This window comes from Bos indicus x Bos taurus, chromosome 6, assembly GCF_003369695.1.
Source record: "Bos indicus x Bos taurus breed Angus x Brahman F1 hybrid chromosome 6, Bos_hybrid_MaternalHap_v2.0, whole genome shotgun sequence".
In the NCBI taxonomy this organism is placed as follows: Eukaryota; Metazoa; Chordata; class Mammalia; order Artiodactyla; family Bovidae; genus Bos; species Bos indicus x Bos taurus.
In genome coordinates, this window is record NC_040081.1 from 57328746 (window position 1) to 57351764 (window position 23019).

At 39.7% G+C, this 23019-nt stretch overlaps 1 protein-coding gene across 1 annotated transcript in view; it reads left to right on the forward strand.

Annotated features, from left to right (window-relative positions):
- The window catches only part of PGM2 (phosphoglucomutase 2), a 37348-nt gene that overhangs the window by 12274 nt on the left and 2055 nt on the right, over positions 1–23019 (forward strand). Inside the window, exons 4-13 of the mRNA XM_027544245.1 lie at positions 1561–1645; positions 3314–3397; positions 3510–3703; positions 7582–7771; positions 8667–8764; positions 11206–11386; positions 11476–11569; positions 14203–14332; positions 15046–15235; positions 18904–19037. Of these exons, the coding sequence (XP_027400046.1) occupies positions 1561–1645; positions 3314–3397; positions 3510–3703; positions 7582–7771; positions 8667–8764; positions 11206–11386; positions 11476–11569; positions 14203–14332; positions 15046–15235; positions 18904–19037 (1380 nt within the window). The remainder of the gene's footprint in view (positions 1–1560; positions 1646–3313; positions 3398–3509; positions 3704–7581; positions 7772–8666; positions 8765–11205; positions 11387–11475; positions 11570–14202; positions 14333–15045; positions 15236–18903; positions 19038–23019) is intronic.

Sequence of the window (23019 nt, forward strand, 5' to 3'; positions counted from 1 at the left end):
AATAGTCAGTATCTTACACACTGTAGGCGGCACAGTCTCCGTTACAACCACACCGCTCTGCCATGTAGCATGAAAACAGCCATGAACAATTCATGACTGAGTAAAGTTTTGTAAAACTTTATTTACAGAATGCCTGGAGTTTGCCCATCACTGGTCATAATCATGTCATATGACCCTCTTTTTTGCTGTAACACTTCCTCTTGATAGCTTATGTGAACAATGTCATTTCCTGAGGTTGCAAAAGTGACTTTTGTACCTTTTAGTGAATGCAATATGTATCTAATTCAGGTTTTTATTTAAATTATTTTTGCTAAAATTTGTTGTTTTTTTACTTTCTCCTATATAGGGGCATTTTTTAAATTGTCAAAATCATTTTTGTATTACTCTTAATTCTAGGAATTTTAATGCCTGAGTTGTTAAAGATTTGCTGTTTTTGCCCTAGCCAGCTCCCAAAATAGTGTTCCATGCAGTTAGTGCTCAAGAAATATTTGAGAGAATGATCAAATACTTTGTTTAATCCTCTAATAGTGTAATATTGTTCATTGGAAGTAAATTGTTTATTGGAAGTAAATTGTGATGAAATACTTTAAGCATGAAGAAAGACTTGCTGCCATGTTCTGTGTCCTGCCCTAAGCCAGATGCTGTGGAAATTGAGAAATATGTCAAAGTGTCAAAAATTTGTCATCTTTTAAGAGCTGAAAGGAGCCAAGATGTATATGTATCATATACAGACGTGTATCCCACGTATATCTCACACTCACAGCAGTGTGCCGTGTGTTTTGTAGAGGACAACACTGAATCAAACACTAGTCTTCATGGCGTATCCTGGGCAGTGACAGCTGTAGAGACTTCTCCGTTCTGCCTGGTGCCATGCGACTTGGTACAGGGCCAGATAACTCTTCATTACAGGCACTGCCCTGTGCAGTGTGGGATGCTTAGCAGCATCCCTGGCCTCCATCCGCCAGCTACCACTAGCAGCATACCCCGGTGACAACCAAAATTGTCTCCAGATGATTCAGGTGTCCCGTGGGAGCAGGACCGCCCTTGGCTGAGACCCGCTGAGGTGGAAGAGAGCTGAGAGACTTGGGTGCAGCCTGGCTTAGCTGCTGTGTGCCCGGTGGACATGGGACAAGTCATCTGGCCTTTCTCAACTTTAGTCCCATTTCTCTTAAACAAAGGGGTGGAATGAAATGACTCCTTAGGTTCCTCCAGGTTTAATGTTCTCTGCCAGTAGAGTACAATTAAGGTTTTCATCGATCTGGCTGCTGTTCTCAGTCTAAAGAAACGGTTGGGGGACTTCCCTGGTGGTCCACTGGCTAGACTCCATGCTCCCAATGCAGGGGGCCTGGGTTTGATCCCAGATCAGGGAACTAGATCCCACATGCCACAACTAAGAGCTTGGATGCCACACCTAAAGATCTGGAGTGCTGCAACTGAGACCTGGGGCGGTCAAATAAATATAAAAAAATAAATGGTTGGACCTTCATTTTCTTCTCTGTTGTCACCTGCTCTCCTGACAGCTCTACTCTCCTTTTCTCCCCGGTCACTCTGTATTTCCAGATTTGCCCGACTTGCTGCAACCACGTTTATCAGCCAGGGGATTCCAGTGTACCTCTTTTCTGATATAACCCCAACCCCTTTTGTGGTAAGTGTTTGCTTTTATAATTTCCTGTCCCAGGATCAGGGGTGGAACATGGCCAGGTTTTACCATCTTTAGGGCTCTTGGGATTCAGTTGTTTGAAAGACAGAAGGGCTCCTTGCCTTTTATCAAGACTTACCTCTCCAGGAATGTTCCTCCCACACCCTAGTAATATTTCTCTGGTGTTCAACTTTTGATTCATCAGAATTTATTTCTTTTTTTTAGTTCATTTTTTCTTTTGCTTGCATTCAGAAGATATTTTAGCTGGTTAGCAGAATGTCTTTTGTCTGTTTGTCTTTTTGCTTTTTAATTTGGTTTGTGTTCTTTTTCTCAGCTACCGCAATTAGGAAACTTCTGGGATCTAAATCTGAATTCACCTCAAACCATATCTTACCATGAAATTTTTGACAAATTGGTGTACCAACTTTTTATATATGAGTGTTTCACTCTAAATCCTATTCATAGCCAGTACCAGAAGCATGCTTGGCATGTTTTAGTAAGATTTTTATCAAATTCCTATTGTAACAGAATCTAAAGAAAAGGATAACAGGTACTACGACAGCTGTTCCTTTTAAGTAGAATGAACTTTTAAGAGTAGGGCCAGATGCTCAAAATATATGTTTTTAGAAATTAAACCAAAAACATAATTCAAATGCACTTACTTCCATCAAGTAGAAATGAGAGTGTATAAATACAGAAGTAATCTCCACTAGCTTTGCGTTTACTGTCTCTAGTGCACTGACAGGTAAGTGCAGCTCCTCCTAGCTTGTAAATATCCCAGCAGATGCTCAGTGTCACATCCAGATGTGGCTCAAATTTTACTGTTTGATGGAAAAACTGCAATGTGTTCAGGCATCCTTGGTCTTCTGTACTATATTAATGTTGGTAGCTATTGTTTTTATATCAGACATGAATTAAATAAGTGTCTCATGATCACTGGCCCAAGGAGTGGAGTAATTCTCCCTTTTTCTTTGCTCCAGGACACCTGGGGAACATGAGATACCTCCTAGAGGGGCAAGTGACCACAGTGATTTTTGGTGGGAGGGTAGAGGGGGACAGACAGGTAGAATTTCAGGCTCCCTGTGTAGACTAAACCTCAGGTGTAGCCATAGGGGATCCTCTCCCCATGTGGGGAAGTAGTCTTATAAAGATGGGAGCTACGTAGAAATACAAGAGCGGGACAGTCAGCCCTGGAGTGGGAGATAAATGCAAGCTCTGAGAGCTCTCTCCATGTTGTTCACATTTCCTCAACCTTTTATTTAAAAGCAAATCAGGGAAAGAAGAGCAGAGGATGCAGTTGGAGAGAATAAACTGAAGCCATAAGCTTCCTTCCTAAGCAGAAGGCTTAAAAGAATGTGCATTGGAGAGTCAGAGCATCATACTGTGTAAAGAATTTTCTACCTTCACCAAGGAGAAGATAGGATAAAAAGATACACAGGAAAATACTTGCCTTTCTTACTTAGGGTACACATCACAAAATTTTGAGCAGTGAGTTAGTTTTAAGGGTAATCAGAGTATACTCCTTGGATGTGGCACAAAAATATTGTATGACACATTATGATATTTATATATTACGTTTATTAAAGGGAAAATGGTACAAACAATGTATGATAGACCTTTTAAATATATCTAATATTTTGCTTCAAATTGTTCTTGTTTCCTACTATATTACAGCCCTACACAGTATCACATTTGAAACTTTGTGCTGGAATCATGATAACTGCGTCTCACAATCCAAAGCAGGATAATGGTTATAAGGTATTTTTATTTTTCTCTCCATACTTATGTCCTTCCATCTGAAGTCTGTGCCTTGGGAGCACAGGGAATGGATGAACTCTAAACCGTCTGGATATGTTCCCATGTTCTCCAGGTCTATTGGGATAATGGGGCTCAGATCATCTCTCCTCATGATAAAGGGATTTCACAGGCTATTGAAGAAAATCTAGAACCGTGGCCTCAAGCCTGGGACGATTCTGTACTCAATGGCAGTCTGCTCCTACATGACCCAAGCGCTTCCATCAATAAAGACTATTTTGAAGACCTTAAAAAATACTGTTTTCACAGGTAAATGGGTTGGAAACTCACCTCAAGTGAGTTAAATTAATGTGATTCAACCAAATTATGTTTTCATTACATTTTTGTCCTCAACCGGTATTCTATACTCCATATACTGTTATTGCATCTGACTTAAGAGGCTATAGATGAGGGGTTGGCAACTTTTCTTAGAAAGATAGTGAATACTTTTGGCTTTGTGAGCCACTGTGTTGCTCAACTACCCAACTCTGTGTTTGCAAGAAAGCAGCCATAGATAATATGGAAATGAATGAACAACAAACATAGCTGTGTTAAAAAAAAGTTTATAAAAATGGGTTTCAGGGGCATAGCTCAGTGGTAGATCCTATGACTGTAGAAGCAGGTGGCTAGCCCACAGGCTGTGGTTTTCTGACCTCTGTTGTAGATTCATATATATGTATATGTGCATGTAAAGAAAGAAAGTGAAGTCACTCAGTCACGTCCAACTCTTTGCAACCCCATAGGCTACCCAGGTCCTCTGTCCATAGGATTTTGCAGGCAGGAGTACTGGAGTTGGTTTGCATTTCCTTCTCCAGGGGATATTCCCGACCTAGGGTTCGAACCTGGGTCACCTGAATTGCAGGCAGACACTTTACTGTCTGAGCCACCAGGAAAGCCGTGTGTGTGTGTGTATAATATATATACATATATCTATATATGTGTGTATGTGTGCATACTTTTATATATGTATGTAAAAAAAAAGCTTGTTGGAAGGTGTCAAATAGAAAATGTTGAGAAAAAGGAGAGTCCAATTAAATAAATTTATATTAAAAAAAAGAAAATGTTGACTTTTTTTATCTTCCCAGAAATTTTCATTTCATATATAAACATATATACATGTAATATATTAGTATTTCCAAATCGTAACTAAGAATATAGAGTGCATGTGTCTTATTCTATGCCTTTTCCCCTCTGGTTAATTTGTCATGGATACCTTTCTGTATTAGCTCCCATTAGTCCTGACCATTGTGTTTTAATGGCTACTGTACCAGTCTGTTTAACCCCGTGACACAGATGTGATGCTCATGGACAGGAAGCAGAGGAGCTGAGTGAAGGGTTGTCCTGCCCTAGTATGCTGAGGGTCCCATCACTCCTGATTGTCCCCTTAGGAAGGAACCACTGATGGTTAAGCAGCAGAACTTTAGGGTTGTCTCTAGTATTGTATTTGCTGAACCGTCTGGGAGTGGCAGCTCCTGTATGGAATGTGGAAGCCCCACCCCACCTGAAGGGAGCTGCCATGCCATTGGTGTTACCATGTGCAAACATGGATCCCGCATTACCAGTTATCTGATTTTTTTCTCCTAAGAGAAACTGGAAACCTAGATTTTTGTATATGAAATTCTCTAATTTTTAAATGTTGGGGACCATTTAAAAATGGTCTGTAATCCAAACAAAACTCATCTGTGCATGTTCCTTCTGTCCCTCTTACTGAACTTCATAAAGACTAAGGGTTTCTAGTTTTCTGCTATTCACCAAGTAGCGCCAGTCTGCAACTTTGAGCACGGTTCCTTGAGTATTGGTGTGTGTGTGTGTATAAGAGTATTCAAAAAAATACACGGTAGATGGAATGTCCTGATGGCATCACAGACTCGATGGATGTGAGTTTGAGTAAACTCTGGGAGTTGGTGATGGACAGGGAGGCCTGGCGTGCTGCGATTCATGGGGTCGCAAAGAGTTGGACGTGACTGAGCAACTGAACTGAACTGAACTGATGGTCCTAGTGGTGGTTAGAACTGTGCGCTTTCACTATGGAGGGCAGGGCTTTGGTTCTTGGTTGGGGAACTAAGATCCCACAAGATATGCGGGGCACAAAAAAAAAGATACAGTGCAGGCATCAGAATTATATATGCATTTATAAAGTTAATAATGATTAAAAAATTGCTCTTAGAAATGTTATACTAGCTGAAGTTCTCACCAACAGAATATGATAACAGTATATGATCCACACACATTCTTACCTACACTGAGTATTATGAAATGTCTCCTCTCTCCCAGTTTGCTACATGAAAGCAATACCTAACTTTATTTACATTTTTAATTATGAATATTTTTATCTTTATTTAACCTATATTTTTCTAAGTATTTGTTCTTTTTTTGCATTTGTGAAACCTCTTTGCTTGTACAGAAAAACTAGTCTTTGTTTATTTCAAATATTGTTTTCCCATCTGTTGTTACCTTTGGATTTTTTCATTGAAACTTTTAATTGCCTACTTCTGGGTTTTGTGTCATACTTAAAAAGATTTCACTATACCAAGACTATTTTTTAAAAAAGCACAACTCTTGTTTTACTTTAAAGCTTTCATGTTTACATTTTGCAGTGTTTTGTTTTTGGCCATGCCACATGACATGTGAGATTTTAGTTCCCGAGCCAGGAATCAAATCTGTGTCCCCTGCAGTGGAAGCACAGAGTCCTAACCACTGTATTCCAGGGAAGTCCACATTTTGCAATGTTTAAATCTTTTGAATTCTTAGTTATTTTTAATTTTGTATGAGGCATAAAGTAGGAAAGCAGATTAAATTCTTTCTAAAAAGTGCAGTTGTACTAACATATTAAACTGAGGAATCTATTTTTCTTTGACTAATTGGAAATACCACCTTTAATCAGACAATTTCTAACAGAATTTAAGTGCTATTATCTATCAGATAACTGCTATATTCCCTTCCTTTGTACTAATTAATTCATCTCATTTTAATCATCACAGTAATGCTGAGGGTAGGTTCTGATATATTGCCATTTTATAGATGAGAAAACTGTAACTCAGAGAGGTCACAGAAAATAAGCAACAGTCACACAGCTTAGCAGTGGCAGAGCTCTAGGGACTTTCCTAGTGGTCCAGTGGCTGAGACTTCACGCTCCCAATGCAGGGGGCCCGGGTTTGATCTCTGGTCAGGGAACTAGATCCCACATGCCACAACTAAAGATCTCACGTGCTGTGACAAAGATCGAAGATCCTGTGTGTTACAACTAAAACCCAGGGCAGCCAAATAAAAGTAGCAGATCTCCAGGATTTAAATTTAGAATCTGTCTCCAAATCATGTTAACCACTAAGCCTTACTGCTTCTCACATATTTCCCAATTCAAATTGGATCAACTTCTGAATTCTATCTTTTCCAGATTTGTTCTCACTAATCTTGCATATTTATTTTTCTAGATGTATCTGTTTTCAAAGATATGTTTGTTTTAAACTATCGTTGTCTTAAGGAAGACCTTGTCCATTTACTCATTGCCAAAAGAAGTGCACACTACCTTAGAACCTAGCAGTCAGATAGCTGGAATTTTTTAACACTTTGTATTTACATTTTCTATAACTTCTGCTGTTAATTTTGATGTTATTTTTATTCTACATTAAGTCCCTCAATCAGAGTACTTTGCTAAATAGGATTGTTACTTGACAAAGAAAATGTTTTATTAGTTATACATCTATATATGGGAAGTTCCATCACATTGTGTTCAAAGGGACATTTTGAAAATCATATGTGAAGATGGTAGGGAATAGTTGAAGCCCTGGAGCTGGCACTGCTGTGGGTAGGTACTGCCATGGGCCAGCTGGGAGTCCTTCTTGGAACCCGCTGTAGGTGTGAAAGTTGTAGCATGAAACAAAATCCAAAAGTAATCGGATTTGCAGGAAGTAACTACAGAGTGAAATTTAAAACAATGTGTTGTGGGAGCGTGTATGTTTGGAAGAGAGTGAAAAAGCTTTCTTTCTTTTTTTTTTAATAGAATTTTGAAAGACACTCAGTTGTCTTATACATTCTTATTATTTTGAAATCTTATGTTCTTAGGTATCTGGTTCCTTGATATTTTGCAAACCTTTCGTTTTGAGAGCCATGCTTGTGTTTCTTCTCATTCTCCATGTGTCTGTTTCTAGGGCTGTGAACAAGGAGACCAAGGTGAAGTTCGTGCATACCTCTGTCCATGGTGTGGGTCACAGCTTCGTGCAGTCGGCTTTCAAGGCATTCGACTTTGTTCCTCCCGAGGCTGTTTCCGAACAGAAGGACCCTGATCCTGAGTTCCCAACAGTGAAATACCCGAATCCCGAAGAGGGTAAAGGTGTCTTGGTAACTTGACTTTTTTTAATTATAAAATTTATCTTGAATATAATTCAAAACTATTACTTTGGAGTAAAAGAAGTTTTTTGTGTGTTTTCATTGTGCCAAACAAAAATTAATTTCGTCACTGTAAATTTAATTTATTAGTTATCCATTTCTTAAAAGAACTTTCAAATCAGATGTGTTAAGCATCAGGATGTGAAAGCTGAAATTGCTCGCAAATTTAAAATGATGCTTTACATTCAATTTAATTAATTTAGTTTCATTTAGTTTACTGTGCTTCTTAATGCCAAAAAGAAACAATAATAGAATGGAGGTTTGTCACACAATTTTTATCACTCAGTTGACATTTTTTTGATATGAAAAAGTTGCTATTTAAATTATGGTTCCTTTAAGCTTTTTATTTTATTTATTTTTAGTATTTATTTACTTGGCTGCCCCAGATCTTAGTTGCAACATGTGGGATCTAGTTCCCTGACCAGTGATTAAACCAGGCCCCCTGCAGTGGGGGCACAGAGTCTTAGCTGCTGGACCATCAAAGAAGCCCCCACTTAAACTTTTTAAAGGTTAGGGTAACAGTTATACTCAGAGAGTCAATTTTGGTTTGTCTGTGAGGTTGATCACAGGGCCAGGCTTGGAAATAACCAGGCCAGCCACAAACACAGTCAGATGTTAGGCGAGTCCCACTGGCACACGTGGGTCGTCCGTTGATGCTCTCGTTATCTGACCTCTGACTTAGGAAGTAGTATGTGACCAACCAAGACCAGTTCCAGAAATAGGATTCAGTCTTGGTTTGGGAAAAGACCTCTTTTAGTTCTTAAAGAACTGAATATTTTTGAAGACTGTAGTGTGCTCAGTTCTTGGTTGGAGTGATCTTTTTCTCTTCTTTTTCTCTCTTTTTCAGACTTTGTCTTTTGCTTTGGCTGACAAAATCAAGGCCAAAATCATTTTAGCAAATGACCCAGATGCTGATAGACTTGCTGTGGCAGAAAAGCAAGACAGGTACAATAAATTGTGATTACCTGCATAATGTGTGATATAGTGTCACTCAGATGTTTCTGGAGAGACCGGATGTATTTGGAAATGTTTCCCAATTATCTTGCAAATGATCATCTCACTGAACCTCTGTCAGATCCTCTGACGTAGAGGAAGTACCAGTCCAGGGGCCACAGGTCCGGCAAGCACAATGTGGGGTCAGCCAGCCAGTGTGTATTTGGTATTGAACTTACTTGTTACCATCCCCCTTTTATCGTTAATTAGTGACTCAGTACCTAATGAGGGCAAAGTACTTTGTTTGGTGCTGGCTTTAAAGGTCAGCACTTGGCAAGGTTTGATGAGGAGCCAGACCTTCAATGCCATGTTGAATCCCAAAGAAAGGCAATGCCAAAGAATGCTCAAACTACCTCACAAGCGCACTCATCTCACACGCTAGTAAAGTAATGCTTAAAATTCTCCAAGCCAGGCTTTAGCAATATGTGAACCGTGAACTTCCAGATGTTCAAGCTGGTTTTAGAAAAGGCAGAGGAACCAGAGATCAAATTGCCAACATCTGCTAGATCATGGAAAAAGCAAGAGAGTTCCAGAAAAACATCTATTTCTGCTTTCTTGACTATGCCAAAGCCTTTGACTGTGTGGATCACAATAAACTGTGGAAAATTCTGAAAGAGATGGGAATACCAGACCACCTGACCTACCCCTTAAGAAACCTGTATGCAGGTCAGGAAGCAACAGTTAGAACTGGACATGGAACAACAGACTGGTTCCAAATAGGAAAAGGAGTACATCAAGTCTGTATATTGTCACCCTGCTTATTTAACTTCTATGCAGAGTACATCATGAGAAACACTGGGCTGGAGGAAGCACAAGCTGGAATCAAGATGCTGGGAGAAATATCAATATCCTTAGATATGCAGATGACACCACCCTTGTGGCAGAAAGTAAAGAAGAACTAAAGAGCCTCTTGATGAAAGTGAAAGAGGAGATGAAAAAGTTGGCTTAAAGTTCGACATTCAGAAAACTAAGATCATGGCATCCGGTCCCATCACTTCATGGGAAATAGATGGGGAAACAGTGGAAACAGTGTCAGACTTTATTTTTCTGGGCTCCAAAATCACTGCAGATGGTGTTGCAGCCATGAAATTAAAAGATGCTTACTCCTTGGAAGGAAAGTTATGACCAACCTAGATAGCATGTTAAAAAGCAGACATTACTTTGCCAACAAAGGTCCATCTAGTTAAGGCTATGGTTTTTGCAGTGGTCATGTATGGATGTGAGAGTTGGACTATAAAGAAAGCTGAGTGCCGAAGAATTGATGCTTTTGAACTGTGGTGTTGGAGAAGACTCTTGAGAGTCCCTTGGACTGCAAGGAGATCAGTCCTGGGTGTTCATTGGTAGAACTGATGTTGAAGCTGAAACTCCAATACTTTGGCTACCTGATGTGAAGAGCTGACTCATTTGAAAAGACCCTGATGCTGGGAAAGATTGAGGACAGGAGGACAAGGGGACAACAGAGGATGAGATGGTTGAATGGCATCACTGACTCAATGGACATGGGTTTGGGTGAACTCCGGGAGTTGGTGATGGACAGGGAGGCTTGGTGTGCTGTGTTTCATGGGGTCGCCAAGAGTCAGACATAACTGGGCGACTAAACTGACTGACTGAACTGAGACCAGAGAGCATGCCTGTGGGGTGCTGCAATGCTTGAGATAAGTGTGACTGTAGAGTTTGCACAGAGCAGTGATGGATTAGGAGGAAAGTTGAAAAGTACACAGCCTCCAAGTAGTTTTGCAGGTCAAACAGCATGTGTGATGTTTGGGGACAGTTTGGTGCTGCCAAAGGGTTAAGACTTTCACTTATGACAAAACAGGTTCAATTCTGTGTCAGTGTTTAGAAATGTAAGCTGAGGTGCTACATGATCACATGTGAGGTATGCTTGTAACCACCTTGACTTCACAAAGGGACCGTTGCAGGCCTGTTCTCTGGTGTCCAGACTGTGAGTACTGTGCTGAATCTTAAGGAATGGTAAGCTCTCTCTCAGAATCTGCAGTGCTGGGCAAAAAAATTGAAATATATAAGCTATTATACTTGGGGGGCATCTTGCCAGCATGTATCTGTTATGTTTAAAACCAAAGCCTTTGCTGAAGACTGAGATAAAAGCATTTCTGTGTCATCATTGACATACTTAAAAATTTTCAAAGATAGATGTTTGTCTAGGCAAACTGGCTGAGACACGGTAGCTGCTCAGATGTTTGTGCAGTGGTAGCCACACTTCTGTTATGTGAACAAGAATAATGAGAACAACAACAACAAGAAAGAATAGTGAGAACAGTCCTGCAGAGGCCCCTTGGAGCCTTGTTTGGCTTAATTGTTCTGTCCATATTTGCCGCTTACAGTTAAGCACTCTCTTAAGATTATTGTCATGCATAGGTGGTTTTTTCTTTCAGTGGCAAATGGAAAGTGTTTTCAGGCAATGAGTTGGGGGCCCTCCTGGGCTGGTGGCTCTTTACTTCTTGGAAAGAAAAGAACCAAGATCACAGCGCCCTCCAAAACTTATACATGTTGTCCAGCACCGTCTCTTCCAAAATCCTGCGAGCCATCGCCTTGAAGGAGGGCTTTCACTTCGAGGTATAGTGTTTGGGAGAGTTGCCCCTTTCCCTTTCTTTTGCTCTGGAGAAAGTCTAAGGCATTTCTTCTCTCTTGGATTATCCTTTTAGGAAACATTAACTGGCTTTAAGTGGATGGGAAATCGAGCCAAACAGCTGATAGACCAGGGGAAAAATGTCCTATTTGCATTTGAAGAAGCTATTGGTAAGAGTTGAGCACCATAATCACGTGATCAGTTAATTTATAGAATGCAAATAAACGGGCAAAGATTTGGATTTGGGTTCAAAGAATAACAATGAAACAGAAGCATGCAGTTTGCTTTTCTTCTGTGACCCTCTGCAAATGCTGAACTGTCAAATCCCAGAGTTTGTGTCACAGATTTTTTTTTAGCTGAAAAGAATATCTCACAAATAATCAAGCCATTCATGTAAGGAAGTGAATCCTCTCCCCTGATGACTGTGAATAGTTGTGTTTTGTACTTGGCTGTAGTAGCTTAAGAAAATCCTCCTACTTGGGGAGCTGTGGTATTTCCTTACTGTGGTATTGGTATCAGGGCACATATAGTTCATTGCCCGTCAGAGAGTGCCCTGCAGAGATATGTCCAGAAGAAAGGAGAAGCCACAGTTGTAGGACTTCCATCAGAGTGAGTATCACCTGAAAGAACCAGCCAGGATGATGGGAAAACACTTGTCTTAAATAATCACTATAAATGAGCGAAAAAGAGAGCCAGCAATAGAAACGTGAAATGCAAATGTTTGTGCTGGGGATATTTTAGCTGTTTATTTAGTAAAAGTTACTATGTGTGTGCTAAGTTGCTTCAGTCGTGTCCAACTCTTTGCAACCATATGGACCATAGCCCACCAGGCTCCTCTGTCCATGGGATCCTCTAGGCAAGAATACTGGAGTGGGTTGTCATGCCCTCCTCCAGGGGATCTTCCTGACCCAGGGATTGAACCTTCATCTCTTATGTCTCCTGCATTAGCAGGTGATTTTTTTTTACCACTAGTGCTACCTGGGAAGCCCCAAAATTTGTTTATCAAATATTTTTTGCTTATCAATTACATATGGACCCTGAAGGAAATGGATGAACTGATGTTAGCCTACAGTAGTTTATATAGGTGAGGTTAGTAACCACACAAAAGAGTAGAGGCTCACTGTCAAGGTGAATCAGGTACTGGCAAAAACTATGGGAATTCAGAGAAGACAGAATAAGCATCGACTCGAGCAATTAGAAACAATTTTGTGTGAGCTGAAGGGCTAGACCTGGAAAATGAGGACATTTTGTCTAGAAGGGAGACTCTCCTTACAGTTTATTCAACAAATACTTCCTCTTTTTGTTCCTTTTTTTTTTTTTTTTTTAAATTAAAGCATAGTTGAGGGCTTCCCTGCTTATTTAACTTATATTCAGAGTACATCATGAGAAATGCTGGGCTGGATGAAGCACAAGCTGGAATCAAGATTGCAGGGAGAACTATCAATAACCTCAGATAAGCACATGCCACCACACTTATAGCAGAAAGCAAAGAAGAACTAAAGAGCCTCTTGATGAAAGTGAAAGAGGAGAGTGAAAAAGTTGGCTTAAAGTTCAACATTCAGAAAACTAAGATCATGGCATCCGGTCCCATCACTTCATGGCAAATAGATGGGGAAACAGTGGAAACAGTGGCTGACTTTATTTTGGGGGGCTCCAAAACCACTGCAGATGGTGACTGCAGTCATGAAATTAAAAGGTACTTACTCCTTGGAAGAAAAGTTGTGACCAACCTAGACAGCATGTTAAAAAGCAGAGACATTACTTTGCCAACAAAGGTCCATCCTAGTCAAAGCTGTGGTTTTTCCAGTAGTCATGTATGGATGTGAGAGTTGGACTATGAAGAAATCTGAGTGCTGAAGAATTGATGCTTTTGAACTGTGGTGTTGGAGAAGACTCTTGAGAGTCCCTTGGACTGCAAGGAGATCCAACCAGTCCATCCTAGAGGAAATCAGTCTTGAATATTCATTAGAAGGATTGATGCTGAAGCTGAAACTCCAATAGTTAGGCCACCTGATGCGAAGAACTGACTCATTTGAAAAGACCCTGATGCTGGGAAGATTGAAGGCAGGAGAATGGGATGACAGAGGATGAGATGGTTGGATGGCATCACCAACTCAATGGACATGAGTTTGAGTAAGCTCCTGGAGTTGGTGATGGACAGGGAAGCCTGGCGTACTGCAGTCCATGGAGTCACAAAGAGTTGGACACGACTGAGCGACTGAACTGAACTGACCTGAGGGCTTCCCAGGTGGCACAGGTAAAGAACCTGCCTGCCAGTGCAGGAGACCTAAGAGATGAGGGCTCAATCCCTGGGCTGATCTATTATGGAGGGCATGGATCCCTGGAGGGCATGGCAACCCATTCTAGTATTCTTTCCTGGAGAATCCCATGGACAGATAAGCCTTGCAGAATACAGTCCATGCGGTTGCGAAGAGTTGGACACAACTGAGCATCTGAGCACATCCATATTATATTAGTTTCAGGTTTACAACATAGTGATTCAATACTTTTATAGACTATACTTCATTTATAGTTATTATAAAATATTGGCTAGACTCCTTGTGTTGTACAATGCATCCTTATATATCATTTATTTTATACATAGTAGTTTGTACTCAACAAATACTTCGTGAAGACCCGCTAGGCACTGGGCTAGATTCTTAAATACAATGGTGGTGAATGAGAATCATTTACATCCTTGACAACCTCTCATGCAATAGGCAGGATGCATATAGATGTGTGTATCCTAAGTGTGTAAAAGGACCCAATCCTCAGGATATGTGTATGACTCGTGTTTCTGCAGGATATATGTGCTGCCCTTTCGTGCTGGACAAAGATGGAGTCAGCGCTGCCGTCATAACTGCAGAGTTGGCCAGCTTTCTAGCAACCAAGAATTTGTCTTTGTCTCAGCAGCTAAAAGCCATCTATGTTGAGTAAGTTTCTATTGACTATTTAATTGAAGTAATTTTTTTTATCAGTTCAGGTATACAACACAGTGATTCAGTGTATGTCTATATTGTGAAATGATCACAGTGGATACAATTAACATGCATCCCCACACAGGAATATTTTTTAATGTTTTACTCTCTTCTTGTGCACCCGATACTCATATTCTTTCTGATGCTCTTGCTTTAGTTATGAATTCTATTTCGTATGAAAACTAAATAAGAGATCACCTTTTCCTTTTGCTACTTAAGCAGTTAATAGTAATTACCATTCATGATGACGTTAATCCTTAATAAATGAGAACGTTAGCTGCAGAAATGGCTAAGGGAAGAATGTGATTTTTTAAATGTCCAGTGTTGAAAAAGACTAAATGTGTTCATTAAACATCTATTTAGTCTTTGTAGCAATTACTTATTTCTGCCTTTCTAGTGCAAAAGCAACCAGACACAAGGTAATGGGCATGACGTGGCTGTATTCCAATGATAAAACTTTTACTTACAAACAGAGACTGAGGGCCACACAGCAGGGCAGTGATTCCTGGTGTAGATTGTTGGACCTCTTTATTTAATGCTGAATTACTCCTTTGAAATTAGTCGTGGTTGTTTGTTTTAGAATATACTGTTTGATAGATACATGTTCAGTGTACACTGTGCCCAATTATTTGTCCCTCATTTGCATGTAACCATGTTTGTATTGATAGGTATGGCTACCATATCACCAGAGCTTCGTATTTTATCTGCCATGATCAAGAAACTATTAAACAATTATTTGAAAACCTTAGAAACTATGATGGGAAGAGTAATTATCCAAAAACTTGTGGCAGATTTGAGATTTCTCACATTAGGGACCTTACAACTGGCTATGATGATAACGAACCTGATAAAAAAGCTGTAAGTAATGTTTTTTATCAGTTAAAGTCTTCTCGATTTACTTTTTCACTGTGCTTTGAATAGTTCAACCTATTTAATCATATAATTAATTGAAGCTGATTTTAGGCATTATTATAAATAAGCTATTAAAATATAGAGATAATTTTAAAACATGAGCTAAAACTACAGGGATTCTCACTAGTCATCTCAGCCCATGCCATCTTTTAACACAGCAGGAAATCGATACAGTCGGCTCTGGGTATCTTAGGGTTTCACATCATAAACCCCGAGGGTCAACTTACTACACTAGTGTATATAATGGACTCAAGCATCTGTGGATTTTGGTATCTGCAGGGGCTCCTGGCACCCTCCATGGGTGCCGAGGGATGACTACACTCAGAAGTGTAAGACCTGCCTATGGTTAGAAGCTAATTGGTGATGGTCTGGGTAGAATCTGGGTCTTCTGATTGCACATCTGGCTTTTCCTCTCTTTCAGCAGCTGAACTTGAAAAAACACCAGAATCACCTAGTGGCCAGGTTAAAACACTGAGCGCTGCAGCCCACCCCTTGTCTGCCTTTCTAATAAGTGCCCTGCTGATGCTGATGTTACTCGTCCAGCCTTGAGAACTACTGTTAGCTTCCTCCTTAGTTTTACCCTATTCTCTGACTATATGGGAGTTGTTGGGGCTTCCCTGGTGGCTCAAATGGTAAAGAATCCACCTGCAGAGTAGGATACCCAGGCTCAATCCCTGGGTCGGGAAGATCCCCTGGAGAAAGGAATGGCTACTCACTCCAGTGTACTTGCTTGGAGAATTCCATGGACAGAGGAATGTGGCAGGCTATAGTTCATGGGGTTGCACAGAGTTGCACATGACTGAGCAACTAACACTAATTCATTCATTCATATGGGAGTTGTTAGCTATAGCACATGAGTTCAAATTCTTCCTGCCATGTGGATCCCCAACTGGAGTCAAAAGAAGGCACAAATATGGCAGAAGATAGTATTGCTAACTATGGCAAGTGGGTAGGGGAAGAAGAGTAAGAATATCCCTATGAGATGCTGGACATTTGCTTTAATATTCTCCTTTTTATATTTTTTAATTTACATCTGCACACAATATGTTTTTAAAAGGCAAATAGTATTAAAGGGTTATGAAGAAACTTGGCAGTTCTACCTCCTACCATTTCATTGCCATGTGTCAAGAAAACCACCTTCCCTCTCAGTTGTTTCTCTGGTATTTACCACCAGATTTCTAAATAACATGCTCATGTGGTGATGCTTTGACTTATCAGTGTTAGGCTTTATTAATTTTCTATGATGGAGATTGGAGGAGGAAATGGCAACCCCACTCCAGTATTCTTGCCCGGAAAATCGCATGGACAGAAGAGCCTGGCAAGCTATACTCCATAGGGTCGCAAAGAGTCAGACAGTACTAAAGCGACCTAACGTAACAACATGATGGAAATAGGGATTTGGTTCTTAGAGTTGCGACATTCACAACTCTTCTCCCCTGTGCCTGCAGTACATTTGTTTGTACCACAGGTTTTGGCAACATCAGATTCCAAGCTTGTATTATGAGGACTAGTAGCTATTGTTTTCTGCTTAGCTGAGTAGTGTACTTTGCTTAGGTTCCCCTTACATTGTATAAAGAATTATTTTTTCTGTAATTAATAGCTGCTTTGTTCTTTCATCTGCATGGATTTCTATGTATTCCTCACCAGTTCTTCCCACATCCTTCAAACAGCTTTCAGTAGGGTTTTCTACCTAGTCCAGTGATTCCGTGCTTCTGTTGGCTCCATCTTGTTTCCAACGGCCTCCCTCCTGGCCACTTTCTCTGGGGAGGGCCCACTGCTCTCTGGGTTGAATGCCCAGCTGTCATCCTGGGGATGCTCTTCACTACTCTCTGGGGTTATATCCCTTGCTCCTGGACCCCTTTTTATAATTAGCTTCCTAAATCACATTTTCTAGTATCTTCCTAAGAAGAAGTGAATAGAGGTAAATTTTTAGAGGTGTTTAGGTCTGAAAATGTCTTGCTCTACCTGCACACTTTGTTGACTCACAGATTTGAAAGCATTGCTCCATGTTTGTTAAGCTCTGGAGCATCCATCATTCATTTATTCAGGAAATAGCTGGGACCTGCTGTGTGCTGCATCCAGGGATAAGGATGCTATACTCATTCAGTCCTTTCTATGCAATTGTTTTTTCCTCTGTGGAAAGTATTAGGAACATTCCACTAAACCTTGGGTTCAGAATTTCAGTGATAAGCTTTTAGTATGGGCCTCCTTTCTTTCATTTTTCTGGACACTTGGTTGGTCTTTGTTGGCCTATGGAGTCATTTTTTTCCGTCCTGAGAAACTCTTGAATTTTTTCAAAGAAGGGGGCTGGATGGTTGTTTTCCAAATAACCTTTTCCCTCAAATTTTCTGTTCTCCCCTTCTTGACAAGTTCTTCTTGACAAGTTCTTAGATGCTGACCCTCCTGGAGTGATGTTCTACTTTCAAAGTTTCTGTCTTCCCGTTGTCCATCTGTGTCTTCCTTTCCTACTTTTGGGGAGATTACCTCAACATTAAATGTCTGCTTCTTTGAACATTTCAGCTCTTTTTCCTCTATTAAAAGTAATATCTTGTTTCATGTATATCATATCTCTATTAAGGATATTAATTACAGCTTTTTTTTAATGTAGATCTTTCTTCCTATGAATTGTCTTTATTTCCTTCAAGGTCTTCTGGGGACGCCTCGCTGTCACCCTAGTCTCCTGTCTAAGGGTAATAAGCTGGGATGCTGAGTCCCTGGAAGTGGAGGAGAGGTCCATGGGACCTGGGACGAGGGGTGCTAGTGTCCAGTGTGGGGACTCTGAGTTACTTTCAGTTTTCTCCATGCCCTGCCTTCCATGATGCCCAGTGTCCCCAACTTCTAAGCTCTTCTGTTTCAGTTATACCAGAGATTTAAGGCGTCTCCTGATGAGGTGGTTTGTTGACCACATGGGCAGAAGTTGAGGATCTGGGAGGATCGAATAGCTCCTTTCAGATGCTGCCTTTGTCTGCCTTTGCCTCACGCCTGCCCTTTGCAGTACCTGGTGCCCTGGTTAGTGAGCTCTGCCAGGGTTCTGCAGAGCATCCTGACTCAGTTCTCGTCTGCCTGTTGTAGGCGCCCCCTGCTCATTGTCCTGTGTTCCAGCAGGCTCCTTCCGCCCCTTCATCTGGTTTCTGACTGCCATGATTGTTTGGCAGACCCCTCAACAGCTGCTGCTGCTTTGCCCTTGCGTGCTTTTTTATTTTAATACTTTGGTCACTTTAGTAGAGTTTGAAGAGCAGTCAGCCATGATACATATACCAGAAGCTTTTGAAAGTGAAATAAGCCTATTTCATTGTTTTGTGGGGTTTTGTAATGCATTATTAATCGGTTTAAAACAATTTATTGTGAAAGGGTGTCTTTTGATTTTAGAAAAACTTTTAGTAGCTTTAATAAAACTACAGAGGTAAAAAGTAGTATACAAAGTTACTTTATTTTCACAAATTGCCTTATTATTATTTATTTCATTTATACCGAGTACATTTTCTAACTTCCTCAAATGTGTTCTTTTTTTTGCATTTACTTTCTTGCTTATTTGAGGAAAAATATTAGTTAGGTAAAAAACAACTTACGTTGCTACTTACTAATAAATTTATAACATGAAAATTAATTCCTAGATTCTCCCGACTAGTAAAAGCAGCCAAATGATCACCTTTAGCTTTGCTAATGGAGGCGTGGCCACCATGCGGACCAGTGGGACAGAGCCCAAAATCAAGTACTATTTGGAACTGTGCGCCCCACCTGGAAATAGGTATGGATGGCAGCAGCTGTAGTTTTTATTCCTTAAACTTCCTAAATTCTCTGCAGACACTAAGTAAAATAGCTCATCTGTCCAGTATGTAGTTTAAGTAAGAATGTTGTTTCAGAACCTGCAGCAGTATTGTGATTTTAACAGCTGTTTGAAGTGTTGAGAAACAGGAGTGCTTACTTCCTACTTATTTCCTTCTAAAATTTCCCTGCATGGGAAACTTCCTAATTTCAGTAATATCAATAAAATTTCCTTTTTCTAGTACTTTTTATTTGAGGCTGGCACCAGTGACTTTTTCTCCATGTCCCTGGTACAAATGAATTAAAATCCATTAATGAATTAGTGGATTAAATTAATGAAATTAATGAAATCCATCCAATCAATTACAAATCCATTCAACAAATATCTTTGAGCATCCATCGTGTGTAAGTCATGCTGGGTTTGGGGGAAGATAAAGAGTCACAGCAGAAAGTGTCCTTACCGCCAAAGAGCTGACAGTCTAGTAGCTTCAAGGTCATGTTTTGTGACTTTGTAAAAGTTTGGACTATAAAGAAAGCTGAGTGCCAAAGAATTGATGCCTTTGAACTGTGGTGTTGGAAAAGACTCTTGAGAGTCCCTTGGACTGCAAGGAGATCAAACCAGTCAATCCTAAAGGAAATCAGTCCTGAATATTCATTGGAAGGACTGATGCTGAAGCTGAAACTTCAATACTTTGGCCACCTGCTGCGAAGAACTGACTAAGTGAAAAAGATCCTGATGCTGGGAAAAATTGAAGGCAGGAAGAGAAGGGGTTGACAGAGGATGAGGTGGTTGGATGGCATCACTGACTCGACAGACATGAGTTTGAGTAAGCTCTGGGAATTGGTGATGGACAGGGAAGCCTGGCGTGCTGCAGTCCATGGGGTCGCAAAGATTGGACACGACTGAGCGACTGAACTGAAAGGGTTTGAGTCACTCAGTTTCCAACACCTGTAACATTTGGAACTGTATCAGCCATGGTACATGTAGCTAGCATATGTAAATGTAATAGTACACATTTAACAGTCGCTTAGCTTTCACTTCTCTATTCAGAATACAGTTCAAAATCAGGAAATTTTTTTTTAAAGTGAGTTAAGTCAGTGCTATCCAACAGAAATAAAATATGAGCCACATATGCAATTTGAAATTTCAGTTCAGTTCCTTATTTGCACCAGCCACATTGCAAGTGCACCATAGCCACGTGTTACTAGTGGCTGCTGTAGTGGACAGCATAAGTCTGTCTAGGTGGTAATGGCACATACACCCCAGAGCATTGATCAGAGGGTTTTTCTGGCTTGTGAACCAAATTTTCATTATGTGGAAATAAGAGCAAAGGAAATTTTCTGAGCATCCTAAATTAGCCAGCCAATAACAGATTAAATGTAGCAGGTTAGAGGGGCTGGGGAAGATGTGTTGCAGTTAGACTTTCCGTAATCAGGGAGAAGTGAGTGCCAGCAGCAAAGCAAGAAATAGTAAAACAAAACTATAAACCTTGAGTACAAGAACTCAGAATATTCACCTGTCGGGGAGTTTATCATAAAGGAAATAGCAAGCTACATCCAAATGAGCCCTGAATCTTCTGAATAATTCTCATTCTCATTCTTACTTAGTGTTTCCATATTTCTGTGACTCACTGTTTTGAAAACAAATGAACATTAAGTCCAATTTAAAGATCTATATTCAGGGAATTTCCCTGGTGATCCTGTAGTTAAAACTGCACTTCTGCTGCAGGAGGTTCAAGTTTGATCCTTGGTTGGGTAGCTAAGATCCCACATGCCATGCAGCATGGACAAAAAATTTAAAAAACAAAAAGATCTATTTTCTCTATATATTTATCTTTTCCTTTTCATTATCCTGTGAAAATATATGTAATGTTTTTTTAAAAAAAACTTTCTTTTATAAATAACAATACAACTTACTACTCAAGGGTCTATAGTATTTACATTTTTTACATGGCTTATTGAGTGGACTTAAATTCAAATATTAGTTTCTAAATTGATGAAGATACTTGGAAACTTTGCCGTTTTATTATCGTCATTGAGAAATGTCTAATTATAAGTCTGTTTTATCTATTATCAACCCTCCAGTTGTTTGCACATAAATGAGTATTTTCCACATGCTTAAAATCTTGATTTCGATAAAGAGATCTAGTTCCCTAGATTTTTGTTTATACTTTAATTGTGACCTTTTTGTTCCCAGAGTAAAATTAAAAAGATAAACAGGGGATCTGAGTTCTTGGTGAGTGACCAGCAGGCCCACTAGGAGGCTCCCCATCTCTTCTATCCTGGGAAGGTCTTACACACAAGGCTTCAGCCAAGCTCCCAATAGTTTGAAGACAGACAGGATCAGAAAACTGGGACGTTAGTCCATAGATATGATGTCTGGACTCAAGCAAGGCATCAACATACCTATCACAACAGCCATAAACCCATGGCTAAGGTTTCCTTATTTTCTGATAATGCTAAATATTATTAATATATTTTATATCATGAATTCTATTCATTTGTAGAATTCCACAACCCACTAACTCTTTAGAATTGAAAATCTTTTTTCAAATATAAGTACTACCTTTAAAATTTTTTGTTGGGGTTGATGTCTTTGGTTTTTTTTATTATTACTATTGGTTTTTTGGGGGGGGCGGGGGTGGTTGGCCATGCCGCACGACTTGTGAGATCTTAGTTCCATGACCAGGGTTTGAATCTGCACCCTCGCCAGTCAAAGCACGGAGTCCTAAACCACTGGACCACCAGGGAATTCCCTTGACGTCTTTAGTTTTGTCCAACTTTTTATTTTGAAAAATTTCAAACCTATAGAAATGTAGAAATAGTGTAGTGAATAAGCACATACTCCTCATATAGACTAGGGGTTGGCAAACTTTCTGTAAAGAGCCAAATAGTAACTATTTTAGGTTTACACACAATCCTTGTTACAAGCATGCAGCTCTACTGTTGTGGATGGAAAGCACCCACAGACATAAAAGAGTGGTCGTGGCTATTTCCCAATAAAACTACTCAAACAGGCCGAAAGCCATAGTTTGCCTCCCCAACCTAGTCTCAGCAGTCGCTAGTGTTTGGCAATATTTGCTCTCATATTTTTCTCAGCCATTTGAAAATACGTTGCAGACTTTAATACTCATCTCCTAAGAACAAAGAACCTCTCTTACTGTCTCAAAAATTAGGTAATAATTATGTCAAGCAGGATTCTAACAGATAAACAAAACCAGCAGGAGATACATAGTAAATTAAATTCATTGATGAGTTTTAGTTTAATGGATATTGTTTAAAAAAAAAAAAAAACGCACAGTAATTATTAGCCAGTGTGCCTTCCTGAGAACTGTTATTTTCCTCAAAGCACATTTTTGGAGAAGGAAAAAAAGACTTGTATAATTCATATATATTTATGAAGCATAATTACTTTATATGTTACCAATGGGGATAAAAATAATTATAATGATAGCTACATTTATTGAGGTTTTTGGGCCAGGTTGTGCTAATTGCTTTATATAATTTATCTCAATCTATACAACAACTCTCTTGAGAGGATAGTCTTTTATTTCAGTTTTACAAGAGAGGAATCTGGGCCTTTGAAAGGTCAAGTCACTCGCCCAAGGGCACAGAGCTAGTAAGTAATAGAGCCAGAATTACTGTCTGTAATAAAATGGATTGTTTTAGTTTTACTGGTTAACTGTTGCAATGCAAGGATGATCTTAACTAATTACACAGATTGCCCATTTTGTTAAAGATGGTCAGGTATAAAGTATTAAAAGTTTGAATTGAGGGATTTAAATTTCTTTTATTGAACTTCTTGGTTTTAAATATAGTAACTCACATCAGCTAGTAGCCTGATACATAAGTCTGACACATAAATTAGACACAATGTCTAATTATAAGTCTGTTTTATCTATTAAACAATCCTCCAATTGTTTGCACATAAATGAGTATTTTTCACGTGCTTAAAGTCTTGATTT